The sequence below is a fragment of the Setaria italica genome, chromosome IX, assembly GCF_000263155.2.
Source record: "Setaria italica strain Yugu1 chromosome IX, Setaria_italica_v2.0, whole genome shotgun sequence".
Taxonomy (NCBI): Eukaryota; Viridiplantae; Streptophyta; class Magnoliopsida; order Poales; family Poaceae; genus Setaria; species Setaria italica.
Window position 1 is genome coordinate 12,330,178 of NC_028458.1, and position 16,552 is coordinate 12,346,729.

Consider the following 16,552-nt stretch of genomic DNA (forward strand, 5'->3'; position numbering starts at 1 on the left):
CTGCAATTTAAGAGGAGTAAATGAGGGGCAATGTTATCATTTCCCACCAAAGGTGCTAAACTTTAGCACTCACAAATGGAGTGCTAAAGTTTAGCACTTGCTATCCAAACATGCCCGAAGTTAAAGTACAAAGATTATGGTTGTATAGGTCATATTTGGAGTTTTTTTCTATCATCGAACTCAAACTTTTAACTCTTGAATTAAAAACAACGGTTCAAATTTCACCACGTCGCATCCTCACCTCTCTCTACTACCTGCACATAACCCAGCGCCGCCCACTCCTAAGCGCATCACCCCCTCCGCCCGGTAGCGGCGTCTTCCGTCCATAGGGAGTGTTTAGATACAAGGTGCTAAACTTTAGCAGGGTCACATCAGATGTTCGGATGCTAATTAGGAGGACTAAACATGAATTAGTTACAAAAACTAATTGCACAGATGGAGTCTAATTCGCGAGACGAATCTATTAAGGCTAATTAATCCATCATGGTTACTGTAGCACCACATAGTTAAATCATGGACTAATTAGGCTTAATAGATTCGTCTCGCGAATTAGACTCCATTTGTGCAATTAGTTTTGTAATTAAATTATATTTAATACTCTTAATTAGTATCAAACATCTGATGCGACAGGTGTTAAAGTTTAGCATGGTGTATCCAAACACCCTCTTAATCTCTCCATTATTCCTCCCCTCCTCTCCTCTTACTCTTCCTTTTACCCCCTGCCTCCGCCACCACCCTATCTGTCTTCGATCACCGTCTCGATCGCTCCTAAGTCTGCTCGTCACCATCGTCGGTACTAAATTGATTGTCAACCGCCGCTATCGACGTGCTACGCCTCATCACTGGCCGGGTGCCCGCTACCCGGTCGACCCGAAGCTCCTTTTAGATCCATCAGATATAGTTATCCCTAATATTCCCTAAACCCCCGCAGCTTTGCCGGAGGTAGAGTGGTATATGTGGAAGGGGAAATTTCAAAGGGTCGAGGAGAAACTTTTCACCGGTCATGGCATTAGCAATTCCTCCTTAAAGTAGCGCGCCGCAAGGACGGCGAATCTCGGAAAGCGCACCGGCCACGCCAGTCCGTCTGCCTCCGCCGGCCCACCCGCGAAAGCGATCGAGCTACCCGGGCTCCATCGGATTCCCCGGCCGTGGATCGGAACGGACGCGTAACGGCCGCCCGGGTCGCTTCCCCTCCCATCCTGTTGGCTCGCCGGGTCAAAAAGCGCACGGGTAGCAAGCAACGCCACCTTCGCCTCACCAATCCGTTCCCACCAGCCAGCCCGCACTCATGCGCTCGTGACTCGAGGGCGGAGATTGCAATTGCAAGCGTGCGCCCGGGGCCCGAGGAAGCAGCAGCGCAAGCGCCTCCACGAAGCCACCTCAAGGCCCCGCCGCCTCCCCAAGGCCGCCCAGTCCCCTCCCAAAACCTCGCCGCCATGGCCGACGCCGCCGCCGCCGCACCCGCGCAGGAGGAGGATCCGCCGCCGCCCTGCGACCCAGAGACGCTGGCGAGAGGGTGAGGGTGCCAGCGGGCCCTCTTCTTCTCCTTCTCGTGCGCCGGCGAGCGAGTTGGCTCCCGTCCTAATGCGTTGCTGTTCCCCCGTGCTGCTGACGCAGGTACCAGCTGGAGGCGCTGGAGCGCGCGGTGGCCGGGAACACGGTGGCGTTCCTCGAAACGGGCGCCGGGAAGACGCTCATCGCGGTGCTGCTCCTCCGCGCCTACGCGCACCGCATCCGCTCCGCCCCGCCGCCCTGCTTCGCCGTCTTCCTCGTCCCCACCGTCGTGCTCGTGGGCCAGCAGGCGCGGGTGATCGAGCACCACACGGACCTCCGCGTCGAACAATTTTACGGCGAGATGGGGGTCGACTACTGGAACGCCGACACCTGGCGCCGCGCCGTCGACGGGGCCGAGGTGCTCGTCATGACGCCTCAGATACTCCTCGATAACCTCCGCCACTGCTTCTTCAGGCTGCGGGACATCGCGCTCCTCATCTTCGACGAGTGCCACCATGCCCACGGGAATTCCCCCTACGCCAACATTCTTAAGGTCACTCGAAAGCTGGAAGCTCTCTTTGCTATTTTTGGTCTGCCACCCACCCGCTTTTGTTTTGCTGGTAGATGCACATTTATCAATCTGCTTTTGAAATCATAATTCAGTTACAAGCTTTAAGGCTCCTTTTGCCACTTGTATCGATTCGGGAGGTCTAATGTTTGTCTGTGTATTTGAGTGGAACCATAGTGTCTTGGATTTTGGATTTCTTTTTTTACCATGCATCCAACAATTTAGCTAAATCTTTTAATGCAACCTTTTCTTGTAGGAGTTTTATCACCCCCAATTGAATTCTAGGCCATCAGATCCTATACCGAGGATATTTGGGATGACTGCCTCGCTCATTAATTCAAAAAGTAAGGAGGCAATATTATTGTTTATTTATATGTGCATTCTCTCTCATTAATAAACTCTGTTGTGAAATTTTCTCCTTAGCTTTGCAGCGTTCCGACTACTCGGTGAAAATATCTGAGCTTGAGAATCTCATGAATGCAAAGGTCAGACTATATAAGAAAACATGCACACAGCTGTATTTCGTATAATCATTATCCTTTACCTTAATGTAGTAAAATGTGACAAAGACTTGATGCATTTCCCTTTGAAGGTGTACACTGTTGAAAGTGAATCAGCACTATCGCAGTACATTCCATTTGCCACTACAAAGGTAGTCCAATATGATGATTCCATCATATCATCTGAGTTATATTGCCATGCTATCGGTTGCTTGAACAGACTTGAAAGGAAGGTACTATTTTATACTCTTGGGATGAACATTGACTTTGTTACCCTGCATCACCCAGTATGTTTGTAAGATCTTTTTCAGTGGATTATGTGATTTATGTTTTATCTTATTAAAGTATATCATTTTGATTTATTATTTAATACTCCAGAATTGGAATTATATGATGTACCAGTAACAGTATCCACATATTTTTTTTCCATTTGCAATTTAAATTAAGAATGATAAAATTCTGACGATCCACAAATTAGGAGGGGGAAAGCAGGATATAAGATACCATTCATAGCAAACTTCTCTGGTTTGATTTCTCTCAACACATATTTTGTCCAACCTTAAAATTTTAAAGGGTGCTGCAAGACTCTGTAACCTACATTAGTTTATTCTGGTTCCTGGGTCTAAATGGTATGCATGATTATACCTTATATAATTGGTTCACGACTGGTATGCCACTGTGAGTGATGTGCAAATGAATAACATTGGTTACATTATCTCAGCATTTAGAATTCCTGAAGGGAAAACTGCATGATTCATCTTTGGAAAATGCGGAGAAAAGGATAAAACAATTGAGCGCAACTTTCTTGTATTGCATAGACAATCTTGGAGTATGGCTGGCAGCAAAGGTATGATGCTATATGGTGATGTGCATTTTCTCATTTTTTATGCAGTCCTGAAATGCCTTTAAACTGTCTCTCAGGCTGCTGAGGTTTTACAATCACGTAAGGAAAGCTGCTTATCCTTTTGGGGTGAAAAACTGGATGAGAAGGTCGAGGAATTTGTTAGAAACTATATGGAAGATGCATACAGTGATCTCTCAGAAATTATATCAAAGATGACGAAGAGGGGCATACAACGTAATGCATCTTTCTTTCCTTTCCATTTATTCAATGTACCTTTTCCTTTAAAGTTTTGATTTAATACGAATTTCTATGTGTGACACTGTTCTGCCAAAGGCTACTAACTCAAAAGTTTGTTTATAAATTATTATACTGCTGGTACGAAGTTGTGTATCTTTACCTACTGATGTGCTATTTGTGATGCATATGCCATGATTTATCATTTTTTCTATCCATTGAATAATAAAATGTTACATTCAAGGGTTGACCAGATAATAAATTTGCTTATGAATATAGAACAGCTAGCCGTTTTGATAATTTACATTATTAGAGACACATTTGGCCTTAGCAGAAAGTTGTAGAATTATTTATGGCACTCCCTCCGTCCAAATATATATAGGCTGTAATTTACTTTTGCACGGTCTTTAAAATTACACTGACTATTGGCTTCCAGGGGTGGACCCAGCTAATGGACATGGGTGTACAGATGTACACCCAATAATTTTGACTCAAAAAGCTACAAGTAGTATACATATACATATGTATTTTCTTATTTGGGTCAGATTATGTATATTTGAGCTCAAAAGGAAAGATATAGTCTGCTTCAAAGTGTTCTAGCCTCATTTTTAGTATGGCCTCACCCTCCTTGTTCCAATAATTTTGACTAAAAAAGCTGCAAGTATTATACATATGCATTTGTATTTTCATATTTGGGTCAGATTGAGTATATTTGAGCACAAAAGGGAAATATATAGCTTGCTTCAAAGTGTTCTAGCCTCATTTTTAGTATGGCCTCGCGCCCTCAACCTCCGTGTTGGACTGGACTATTTGGTGCTATCCCGAGGAGTGCGCATGCACGAGCACCAAGCCACAGGGGAAATAGAGCTATTGTCGCACCATTGGTCTTCCTAGTGTGGCTGTGAAAGAACCCTTGACCCCTAGCCCAAAATTCCAATTCGTTTTGTCCTCCCAAGTGTTTAAATGTCATTTTTGGCAATGAATTTTGTGAGGAAGCTAACAAGTAGCATGAGAGATCAAGACTTGAAACTGATTAGCTACATTTATTGAGAGGGATTTTTTTCTTACATGTTGCGGATGAATACGCAATCTCTAGTTTTCAAAAATCTCCTCATTTAATTAATTCTAATTTCCTTTAGCTCTTTGAGAGTTATTAGATGTGTATGGATTAAGGAAATATACGTACTTACAATTTGCTTCATGGAACTTTTTTTTATATGCGGCAATTGTTCGGTTATCTATGTACACCCAATTCTGAAATCCTTCGTCCGCCACTGTTGGCTTCTGACATAACATATTGTTTATGGCTACAAATCGAGGTTGAAAGCACTTTGAAATGTTAATTTAGTTAATAATTTTTATACACTAAACATACTTATAGTTGACTAAGTGTTGGTCCTATACAAAGTTTCAATCTTCCAAAAACATGCACCCCTTACATGGTTGCATGGAGGGAATATCAATTTTTGAAATGTGTATATGATCTTGATGTGGTTTTTACATCCTTAAATATTTACCAGGACATATTGGTGAGGACTTTGCAGCTGATTTGCAAGATGGGTTATTGACACCCAAAGTTCATTTTCTTATTAAATCTCTTCTGGAGTACAGGTGATAAAATGCTTGGCGATAAGTATGTAATAGTATATTCCCATTGCCTTTGAAGTGATTTGGCTACAACAGGAGCACATAAGTGATATCTAAACCCGAAGTGTATGTAGGGTGAACTACACCTTAGTCATGCACCTAAACCAATCTAACCCAATGTGACACCTAACCTAGTCTAATCCTAGTCTAACTGATCAGATTATTGTGTATATTCAAAAACGTATGCAACCTTATCCTATCGATCTGCTATGGACCCATATGGCTGCCTTGATAGTTCCTCTCATGCACCCACCTATCTTGATGCCATCCTGGTCCTCACACTTCTGCTCTGCATATGCCCATGACACTAATTGCTAATGAAATGGTACAGACAGTTGTTAATTATTCTCTCTCATTAAGTACCATGGATGATTAGTCTCTCCTCTCTGTTGCAGACATAAGCAAGATTTGAGATGCATTGTTTTTGTTGAGAGAGTTGTTACAAGCATTGTATTGGAGTCATTTCTGTCCACTATTCATCAAATGTCTGGCTGGATTATTAGATATATGGCAGGAAAGAATTGTGGTTTGCAACATCAGAGTAGGAAAGAACATACAGAGATTGTTGACTCGTTTCGGAGAGGAAAGGTTTGCCATTAATGCTGTCATGCTGTTCTGATGAGTGATGGCATTCTGTTAATAATTGTCCTCTGATGAGAAAATGATGTTAATGTAGGTGCATCTAATTGTTGCCACACAAATTTTGGAGGAGGGCCTGGATGTGCCAACTTGTAACTTGATAATCCGCTTTGATCCATCAGCAACTGTATGCAGCTTTATACAGTCACGTGGTCGAGCCAGGATGCAAAATTCTGACTATATTTTACTTGTTAGAAGGCATGTTTTTCATTTCTGAGTCTATTTTTGTTTCCTGAGGAATTTTTTATTTACCCTTTCAGCTTCAAGGAATTTGATTTATTTGGTCCAAAGTAGATATTATAAACTGAATTCCCTTTTCACTAATCGAATTGAATGTTTGGCAGTGTGGGATAGAGAATTTGTGGTTGCAGTGATTTGTTGATTTAGACACTACATTTCTTGTTTGAATTTTATATCGTGGATCAAGCATCCCAATTCCTTCATTAGTGCCATTAAATTCTGGTGTTCACTTGTCTGGCATGCCAGTGGGACTCCGATTCGGGCTGGTGACACCAGAAATACGATGAAGGATGGGTTTGAAAAGACCTGGCTTTTAGTCATTCTAGAATGATTTATAGTTTCTGGTGGAGCTATCTTTATGCCTGCTGTTGTTAGATGAATTTGAGTTGTGGGTTCAGTTGATCTATTTTTCAGTTTTGCAGGACCTTTTAACCTGCGTTACCTTTTTGCTGTCAACTTTGCACTTAAACACAAACCTTTTTCATATTCCTTTACATGATTATTGAGGGTTTTCTGTGTTTCTGTATCAGGGGAGATGCAGTAGCTCTTTCTAAGACACAGAAGTTTCTCGCAGGTGGGCAAATTATGCGTGAAGAATCTCTGAGATTGGCATCTACTTCTTGTCAACCTCTTCCAAACACCATGTGCCAGGAAGAATCATACTGTGTTCAATCTACTGGAGCAGTTGTGACTCTAAACTCTAGTGTTCAATTGATTTACTTTTTCTGCTCAAAGCTCCCATCGGATGAGTCTGTTTTCTATCTTAGATAAGGTTTTCTTTTGGTTCATATCATGAAACATTCTCTGGCGTAAATACTAACAGATTGTACTTCCATATGGCAGGTATTTTAAACCTGTACCAAGATTCAATATTGACAAGGCATTGGGTACATGTACCCTGCATCTTCCAAAGAGCAGTCCTATACAAACAATTTATGCAGAAGGAGAAGGTTCTGTTCTCAAGCGGGTTGTTTGTCTAAAGGCCTGTCGGGAATTACATGCGATTGGTGCTCTCTCAGATTCTCTCCTTCCAGAATTGAGTGTTCCATATGAGGATGGACCTGACATTGGTATGCTTACTATTTCTGTGCTAATAAAAAATGAATCCAGATTGTTTTATTCAAGTTATTTTTTATTTAATTTGTATTTCGACTGCCTCCATAAGTTGGATATTTACTATGAGTTGTGATAAACTTGCAGTTACTTATCTTATTTATAGTTGTGCTATCCAATACTACTAAACTCAGCGTACAGATTTTAGGGGCAACATTTGAGGTTGCAATCAGATGGAGGGCGTACCGTGGCGAGTGGTAGGGAGAGCGGTAGAGATTGTGGCTGGTGACCTGCAGTCTACTGGCTGAGAGGAGGGTGAGGTGTGGGCAGGAGGCTGTCGCTAGGGCAGAGAGCTCATCCTATATATTAGAACCTACTAACCTAGGACTACCACTGCTTTGCTGCAGTTTTTCAGGTGATGTTTTCTTCTAGTATCAACACACCAAAGGTTTCTAGAGGTCATTTTTCAAATAATGCCTTAGAAATGTGTATTTTCTATTGAAAATGACTTATTAAATAGCACATACAGTCTAATAAAATTCTACCCATTCAATCAAGAGTCATTGAGTACAGTCTCAGGACTACTATTTAACTAAGGTCAATCTGATACTGGCAAATTTGGAGGATGTCTCCTAACTGGGATGCATGACTTAGTGAAAACTTTAGATGATTTCATGTGGATTGGTAGGATAAGTGTATAAATACAATGCTCTATTTAGGCACAAACAAAATGAGAATGATTTTTTTACCGAAGTCAGTAGGGGAAGCCCAACCTATTTTTTTGTATAATTTTTTTTTATTCCAGACCCGTTTAATTCGCTCACACGGGGAGTCGAACCCAGGTCTGCTGGATGCTACTTAGGTGCTCTAACCACTAGGCTAAAGCCTAAAGGCCCTTTCGCAATGAGAATGAATTTTATATGACACGATTCGTACTAAATGATAGTGTTGACTCATGGTAGGCCCTTTCGCAATGAAAATGAATTTTATATGACACGATTCATACTAAATGATAGTGTTGACTCATGGTAAACTATAAGGTGGATGGAATAGATAAATATTTGCTATGTTGACCATGTCGAAGATGAAACAAAGTTCTTCGCCAGTTTTCTGATTTTGTTTTATCAAGTTTATCCTTATTGTTTACACATTTTCAGTATACTTCAAATGTCTAGGCTAATAAGTCAAAACCATACGCTTACTCATTGAATCTGTATTTATCCAATTGGGATATCAGTTTGGGATACATAAATAAGTAAATAACTTTGAATTGGTATATTGTACTAAGATTCCTTAACTTATTTATGTAGTTGTGGACAAATACCAAAAAGAGCAGCCTAACTACTTTCCAGAACAGCTAGTGGATAGTTGGCTATCTTTTTCTCGACTTGGCTTATATCATTGCTATGAGATCTCACTGGAATGGTGTTCCAAAACAGCTAATTCTCCAGCTGAGATAGTTTTAGCTGTAAAATGCGATATGGGATCTGACTTCATCTCTAACTCATTCAAAATGTGGGGTGTGCAAGATCATGTAAGTGTTACCATGAGATATATTGGCATAATTCATCTAAATCAGGAACAGGTAAATTTTGACTTACTGACTTAATATATCATTCCATAATTTCCATACCGTCCTTGCTTTGTGTCTCATTGATGCATTTATTTTGAGCCCACCATGATGAATACACTGCTTCTTTCTGCTCAGGTAATTGTTGCTAGAAGATTTCAGACAGCCATTCTTTCCTTACTTATTAGTAACAATCAGTTGGAGGTCAGGGATTCTATAAAGAACTCACTTGAAATGCAAGCATCTCCTGGAGTTGTGTATCTAGTTCTGCCTCTAGTTTCTGGAAAAATTGATTGGTGCAGCATCAAATTCTCAGCCTCACCAATGCTTGAAGTTACTAACAAGGATATGAGGCACTGCCATTCTTGTAAAGATACTAATTTAGTGCAGACAAAAGATGGTCCTTTGTGCCAGTGCATGCTTCAACATGCTATTGTCTGTACCCCACATAATGGCATGCTTTATGCTGTTTCTGGTTTTCTTGACCTGAATGCGAATTCTCTTCTGCATAGAAGTGATGGGAGTGTCGTTAGCTACAAAACCCATTTTAAAACTAGGTATTTGTTTGTCTTTCCCATGGTTTTCTTTATGTATGATATGTTTTGGTAACATGAAGATCTTTCTCTATATATTGTTTCTTGCTTTACATTCTCCAGGCATGGCCTTGATTTAACATGTGAAGATCAACCTCTCTTGGCTGCCAGTATGCTTTTGAAAGTGCGGAACTTCCTCCACAAGTGCAATTATAAAAACGAAAAAGGTTCCTTTCTGATGGGAGCTCTTAGTTTCTGCCTGTTACTACACATGTCTTGGTGTTTACACTTTGAGCTGAATCAATAGCTTGTGCTCAACTCCTGGGAGATGGAAAGACGTAACTGCACCCATGCCTTCCACAAACTTTTTTCTCGTACATATGGGCCTCAGAATTGCAATACTTAGCATAATGAACTTGTGGGACATGTTGTCAGTCCATGACTATAAATAGTTTTTTGGTGGCATGTTGACTGTCAAGCAACATGGACTGAATGACAATGTTTGGATGGTAGAAAAGAAAAGGGTTGCATGAGGGCTGAAAAGCATTTTTTTATCTCATCTATGTTCTCACTCTGTTAGGTTTTTCTTTGGTCAATTGCAAAACTACATGCTTCTTAATTTCTGTGGTTTTGTATTGTCAATTTCTTAATGGGCAGACTAGGTGTCCGAATTCATCATCAACTAAAGTTGAAGTACAAAGTTCAAACTATATCTGTAGTTTGAACTTATTGACTTTTTTATACTTTAATTGTTGTGACTTGTTTGCATCTGACTCGATTATCCTTATTTGTTTATTTCAGAAAGTACCAGTACGAATGCTGTTGAACTGCCCCCCGAGCTCTGTGTAGTTGTCATGTCACCGGTTTCATCCGATACTTTGCGCAGCTTCCTATTTATTCCTTCTATAATGTACCGTATCCAGTGTATGCTTCTTTCTGTGAAGTTGAAAATCCAATTGAGTCAAAGAATGGGCCAGTTTGACATACCAGCACTAAAGGTTCTCTTTCTGTTGCAATTTTGTGTTCACGTACAGTAGTATTTTAGTTATCCAGACGCAAAGTCTGCTTGTTGCACTTTACATGCGGGATCAGAACTCTTAGTCCCCCATAAACTTAAGTAGTCTAGTGGATTGTGGAAATAAAGCCTATAAAGGTTAATGTCACTTGCTCTTCAGATGTTGATTGCTCAAATCTGACAAATGTGTACTATTAGTTCTTGTCATTATATTTCATGTCCTTAATATTTTTCTTGGGTAAGTGCTTATTGGTCCGGCTGCTGCTGAATTAGCAAATAGAAACTTGTAATATGTTGATTTGTAAAGCTGCTCAAAATGCAAGATATGCGAATTGTTTCATATCGCCTTTGTTTATTTTATGTAATTATCGGAGTATCAGAGCAGCTCATCATTTGTTTTCACCAGCATGATTCTCCTGCACTTTGTCTGTTCAAGTATTATCTTTATATTTACCACTCTTTTAATGACTTGCAGATTTTGGAAGCACTAACAACAAAGAAATGCCAAGAGGAATTTTCACAGGAATCATTAGAAACACTTGGGGATTCTTTCCTCAAGTATATCACAACCCAACATCTTTTTAATAAATACAGACATCAGCATGAGGGCTTGCTAACCGAGATGAAGAAAAATTTGATCTCGAATGCAGCTTTGTGCCAGCTAGCTTGCAGTAACAATCTTGTGGTACTCAAACTGCTTTTGTTTGGTTGCTTTTCATCTAGTTTTTTCTAAGTATTAGATCGTAATAATCATTGGTCCCAGATCAATAAGAGGATATGTCAACAATAATAAACACTTAGCGGTGATTATAAATTCTGAATAAGGGATGAAAAGTGACCGTGAGGACATGCTTTGTGTCCAAAAGATGCAGTTAGAGGCATTAACGAAAAATATGGACATTGCACATTAAAATAAGCAATTAGATGGATTTCGAGATTTTATCTGTTTATTTCCCTGCCCAATTTCTTTGCATCATGTTTGCACTGGTTAGGCCCAGGCCCCTATGGTAGTACGGTGACATAATATATATACATCACAAACCAAACGTTCCAAAAGCTCATAGATGAGATTTGTTAAAAGAAATGATTGTAGAGAACAAAATGCCAAATGATTAGCTAGTAGCTAGTTCTGGGATTTGAACCTAGATACACCTGTCAACAAGCATTCAAAATCTTGAACTGGAACCTAGGATGCGAAACAATGGCAGTTTTTGGAACTTTTGAACTGGAACCAAGGGTGCGAAACAATGGCAGTTTTTTGAAGAACTTCATTCCGTAGATAAACTTAGTGTGGAATGTCATCACAAGTTCACAACAACATGCATACCAGCAGCCTGGCAAACACAGAAAAATCTGCACGGTCAGTTTAATACTAGCCAACTAATATAGATCTTAATATTAACTAGCTGATTAGATAACTCTTTACCAACCAGTCCCTAATGCAGTGTGCCACAATGTTCTCTTTTAAACTTGATGCTATCAATTATTTTTATTGTTGCACATTTGTCTGTACCTTTTCTGTTGTTTTATTACATTGTTTCACTTCCTGCATTTTTGCAGGGATACATTCGAGGTGAAGCTTTCAACCCAAAAACATGGATTATTCCTGGGATTGACCATGATGCATGTAGTGACAGCAAACTCATCCTCCTAAGCCCCAATATGTACAGTGTGAGGAAAATGTCTATAAAAAGTAAGAGAATCGCAGATTCGGTTGAAGCCCTAATTGGGGCTTATCTTAGTGCTGGTGGTGAGCAGGCAGCATATCTTTTCCTAATATCTTTAGGAATGGATATAGAATTTCACAAAATGCCAGTTGAAAGGAAAATTACAATCAAATCTGAAGAATTCATTAACCTGAGAAGTTTGGAGGTGATGCTTGGTTATGATTTCAATGATCCTTCGTTGTTGGTGGAAGCAATGACACATGGTTCATACCAGATTGCTGGTACTACTGCATGCTATCAGGTTGATCTGGAAGCCTCTCAGCAGTTCTCTGCTTGCGCTAAGTTACTGTCGTTTTTCGAAAAATTTCTTAAACCCAGAATATTTATTTTTGCTTTCTCTTAGTCAAAATGTAGGCCCCGTTTGGCTGTGCTTCCACTGGCTCCAGCTCCGTCTGGTGCAAGTACTGTAGTTGTACTGTTGACTACTGTAGCAGGGGCCAAAATACTAACCAAGGTGGAAAATGAACTGGGTGAGAAGGGGAGCTGGTGAAGCCAGAGTTTTTTGTCTTCACTGGCTCCAGCTCCTCTGACGCCACAGTAGTGCAACTGTGGCAGAGCCAGTGCTGGAGCCAGCCTAAGCTCCACCAAACGGGGCCCCTAGTGTTTTGCTTCGCACAATAAGACACTTCACAACCAGTTAGACCTTTTGTGGTTCGCAAAAAAAAAACAGTTAGACCTTTTTAGAGTGGCATTAGCTAACACAAATCAAAGAGTTATTCATAGCGTGAGTTGTTCATAAATAATCTTACTGCATCATCATGGTTGTAACTACTGCCTCCGTCCCAAATTACTATCGTTTTGGCTTTTCTAGATACATAAATAGTAATTGGACAGAGAGATACTATTTACTTATTTAGCTATTTAATCCACCACTAAATGAATAGCTAGCAACAAAGTGGAGCCTAGAGTCTAGCCCTTCTGAAAAGTAAGCAACTGTGTAAAGAGCCCCCGTACTCTAAATGAACTTGGTTAAAGGTAGGAATTAGGATGCTATCCTCTGTTTGGTCTTGCAGGTACAATACAGAAAGTATTGTCCAGTAGGTTTCGGAAGACCAGTGTATTTTAGGCTAGAAAGATTACAATAACCTCATAATAATGGATGGGGGCAAACACTGTAATAAATGTAAACTGTATGCTTTACATATTCTGGGGGTACATTTTTACAGGTCACAACAGCCACTCAGACGCAGCAAATGTAGATTTAACTGACAGGTGTGTTTGGTGGATCAAGCAATGCATTTAATGCTATTTCTTAGGTTCAAAACACAGAAGTGAAAACAAGTTCAAAACACTAGGTAATAAAATACAGTAGTGTGGACCCCTAGAAAATATTTGAGTTGATCTCTTTTGAACTGTGTATAATGGGTTAAAGACTGGTAAAATTCTTCCGCTCTGCTGTACAAAAATGTAATATGTGATCTAAAAAGGTCGATTTTTCATTTCAACACATGGTGATAGGTGTACACTGTTCTGAATTGCTATAATGTCACTGTTTTTGTAAATAATGACCCTAGCACTTTTATGTACATTAGTATGCACTTTTTTTTTGTTTGTTACATTTAGGTCACGTGGTGCAATTTGTGTCTTACACATCTTAGAAGATAATAGCTCAAAGACAATGTATTATTGTTTCCTATATTATTGCAATAGAAAAAAGGATATTCCTTTCCATGTGTTCGATCATCTGATGCATCTCTTTTACTGAATCAAAGTTTATACCAAGCAGCAAAAAATGTTTTTAGCGATTTTATCGAGTAATCTACTTACAGCTCCATGCACCTGTGCAGCGGCTTGAGTTTCTTGGAGATGCCGTATTAGATCATATCTTCACTGATTATTTCTACAGGCAGTACCCTGAATGCACTCCAGAACTGTTGACAGATCTGAGATCTGCTTCTGTGAACAACAATTGCTACGCTCATGCAGCAGTTAAAGCAGGATTACATAAGCACATTCTTCATTCATCATCAGCACTGCACAAAAGGATGGCTGACTACCTTGAAAATTTCAAGCAGTCATTTTCAGGTCCATCACATGGTTGGGAAGCTGGCATCGGTTTACCCAAGGTTCATCTTCTTGACTGTGTTCCTTCTAGGTGGCTAGTATCACAAACTTTTCCTTCCACATAAGGAAAATGCTGACATAAGCTTCTTATAGCTAACTGACTTGGAACCATTTGAGACGCCCTAAAAAGTATATTCTTTATAGGGTTTCCTAACAACAATAACTGGATCTGTCTGTAGCCAGTAGATAAGGTGCTAACAAGCAGAAACTTATCTCATACAAACTCCCTTAACTACCACGCACAGCTGCTAGCTGTTCATGCTGCGACTGAGCCTGCTCGGCCGGTCCCTATGCCCGAATTGGGTGTTGGTACATGTGATAAATGAAAGCACCCTAACATAGTAGCACGCTGGTATGATTTTCCATCAATTTTTGGGACAATGTATGTACATTTTGAGTACTCCGGGAACCTTTTTGGTTTCGTAGCTTATTTGCACCCTAATAACCTTTTGCTTATTTGCAATTATGCAGGTTCTTGGTGATGTAATAGAATCTATTGCTGGTGCAATTTATATCGACAGCAAGTGCGACAAGGAGGTTGTTTGGAGAAGCATGAAACGGCTACTGGAGCCTCTTGCTACCCCCGACACACTGGATGTTGACCCTGTGAAAGAGCTGCAGGAGTTATGTGGTCGCGAAGCTTACAGTATTACATACAATGTAATTCGTGAGGACCGAGTAACATCGGTAGTCGCAGAAGTGCAAACCAAAGGGACTGCATTCAAGGCCGCTCGGACGGGCCTAAGCAAGCTTGACGCCAAAAAGTTAGCAGCCAAAGCCGTGCTCCAAGATATGAAAGCTGCTGATGGCGCGAAGTAATTTGCAAATAGTGTGCCCCAACACTAATCTCGTTGCTGCACGGTAGACTTTTGTATAGGCTTCATGGTTTCGAAAGTGTCATATCAGTAAAGTAAGGGCATATATGTCTCAGATGAGATGGGTGTACAGATGCCTACTCTACAGGTTCTCTACTTTTGCTTCTTCTACAGACACGCTTCAACTGTACATAAATTTGTCTTGTTCAAGTGAAAGCTCGGTATGTCTCAGATTGTTTACCCTCGTAATGCCCATCCGCTCCTTCTGCAAATATACATTGTAACCAGCATATATCTGCCTGTTCTTGAACGCCTGAGACTCCTCTGCAGTACATTATCTAACATTGGGCCTCTGATGCGCGAAGTACTGTAGAGGAGCTGGTTTATTTATACAAGTTGGCTTTCGTACCCACGACCTTTTCTCTTCGCACTTCTGCTTTCAGCATCTCGATTGTTGCGTGATAACCAGCGCGTTTATTTTTAGAAAAAGGGTTAAAATTTCTGGTTCTTTTCTTTATGGTATAGAAAAAGTGGAGATTAGATGCCCTTTTCTTCATTTTTGCATTTCTTATTAATTTTGTATGCTGCTATTCCGAAGAATTTGTTTTATTCTTGCTTATCCTACTTTCCTAGTTGTTCCAAGTAATCCGTGCAGTACCAAGTTCGTGGTAGGAACTTCTTGAAGTCATTGTATATTTCTGTTCATATTAAGGAAACGAATATGTAATTTTCCAAATTGGAAAATCCGTAATTTTTTTAGGAAATTATATGGGCAAATATCCACAGCATGTTCAGCAAAATCAGACTGTCTGTGCAACCATCAACAAAGAAAAGACTTTCGTAAACTTACATATAAAAAAGAAAGAGGCAGAAAAGAAGACAATTAAAGAGCTGAAAAATAAAATGGTAAGCCAAGGTAGAAGAAGATTCTTCTTAATTACATCAAGCCTGAAAGTTTGCATCACCACCGTGCAAAGATTTTGGCATAACGCTACAATAATGAGTTTCTGTACAAAACAGGGTTCTTTAATAAATTAAAAGAAAGCTGGCGACTATGATCTGTCGACAAAACTGAGGGAGAAAACACGGTCAATACCACGAGGACGCTGGCAAATGTTGATTTGCTGCATCTAAATTTCATAGTTCTACGTTGGTTTTCATGGTTTGGTATGTACATAAATTTAGCTGTACAGGTGCCTGTACTAGAGTTTATTTCTACTTTTATGCTAGTTTTCAGTTGTACAGAAACGTTCTGCTCTTTGATGAAAGGAAAACTTGGTTCAAGTGAAAGCAAAACAAGCATTGTACCTCCCCAGTTGTCTACCATCCTCGTTTCCTTCATCCTTCGTACAAACCCAGTATGGTCAACGTGGGGACCAGCTTAAAGTTTTAACAGGTTGGTCTTTGTTCCATGGCTTCCTCTTTACTTGTGCATACATCAATCCAGCATCAACCTTCTGGATCTCTTCCATGAGTCTAGAATTCAACCACAAACTACGAACCCGTCTAACTGAGATCCCCGAACTACGCAAACCAGGTACAAGACCCCCCTGAGCCTACTCCGGACCGGTTTTTTATCCCCGCTGGTGCCCACGCCGGTCGGCAGTCC

At 40.4% G+C, this 16,552-nt stretch overlaps 1 protein-coding gene across 4 annotated transcripts; it reads left to right on the forward strand.

Annotated features, from left to right (window-relative positions):
* Window positions 1–1,235: 1,235 nt before the first annotated feature.
* Window positions 1,236–15,198, forward strand: LOC101756203 (endoribonuclease Dicer homolog 2a). Of its 4 annotated transcripts, XM_004982456.3 has the most exons (20): window positions 1,238–1,516; window positions 1,618–2,047; window positions 2,319–2,406; window positions 2,486–2,547; window positions 2,655–2,795; window positions 3,284–3,409; window positions 3,484–3,640; window positions 5,161–5,251; window positions 5,683–5,875; window positions 5,964–6,124; window positions 6,697–6,915; window positions 7,010–7,236; window positions 8,530–8,804; window positions 8,928–9,346; window positions 9,446–9,549; window positions 10,124–10,320; window positions 10,813–11,022; window positions 11,898–12,305; window positions 13,852–14,130; window positions 14,600–15,198. In XM_004982456.3, the coding sequence occupies exons 1-20, from the start codon at window positions 1,437–1,439 to the stop codon at window positions 14,945–14,947; spliced, it is 4,215 nt and encodes a 1,404-aa protein (XP_004982513.1). In that variant the 5' UTR covers window positions 1,238–1,436; the 3' UTR covers window positions 14,948–15,198. The 4 variants fall into 4 exon arrangements, with proteins under 4 accessions (XP_004982514.1, XP_012698379.1, XP_004982513.1 ...); XM_004982457.4 differs by lacking the exon at window positions 14,600–15,198 and having other exon boundaries at window positions 1,236–1,516; window positions 13,911–14,055; XM_012842925.2 differs by lacking the exon at window positions 13,852–14,130 and having other exon boundaries at window positions 1,237–1,516.
* Window positions 15,199–16,552: the final 1,354 nt, after the last annotated feature.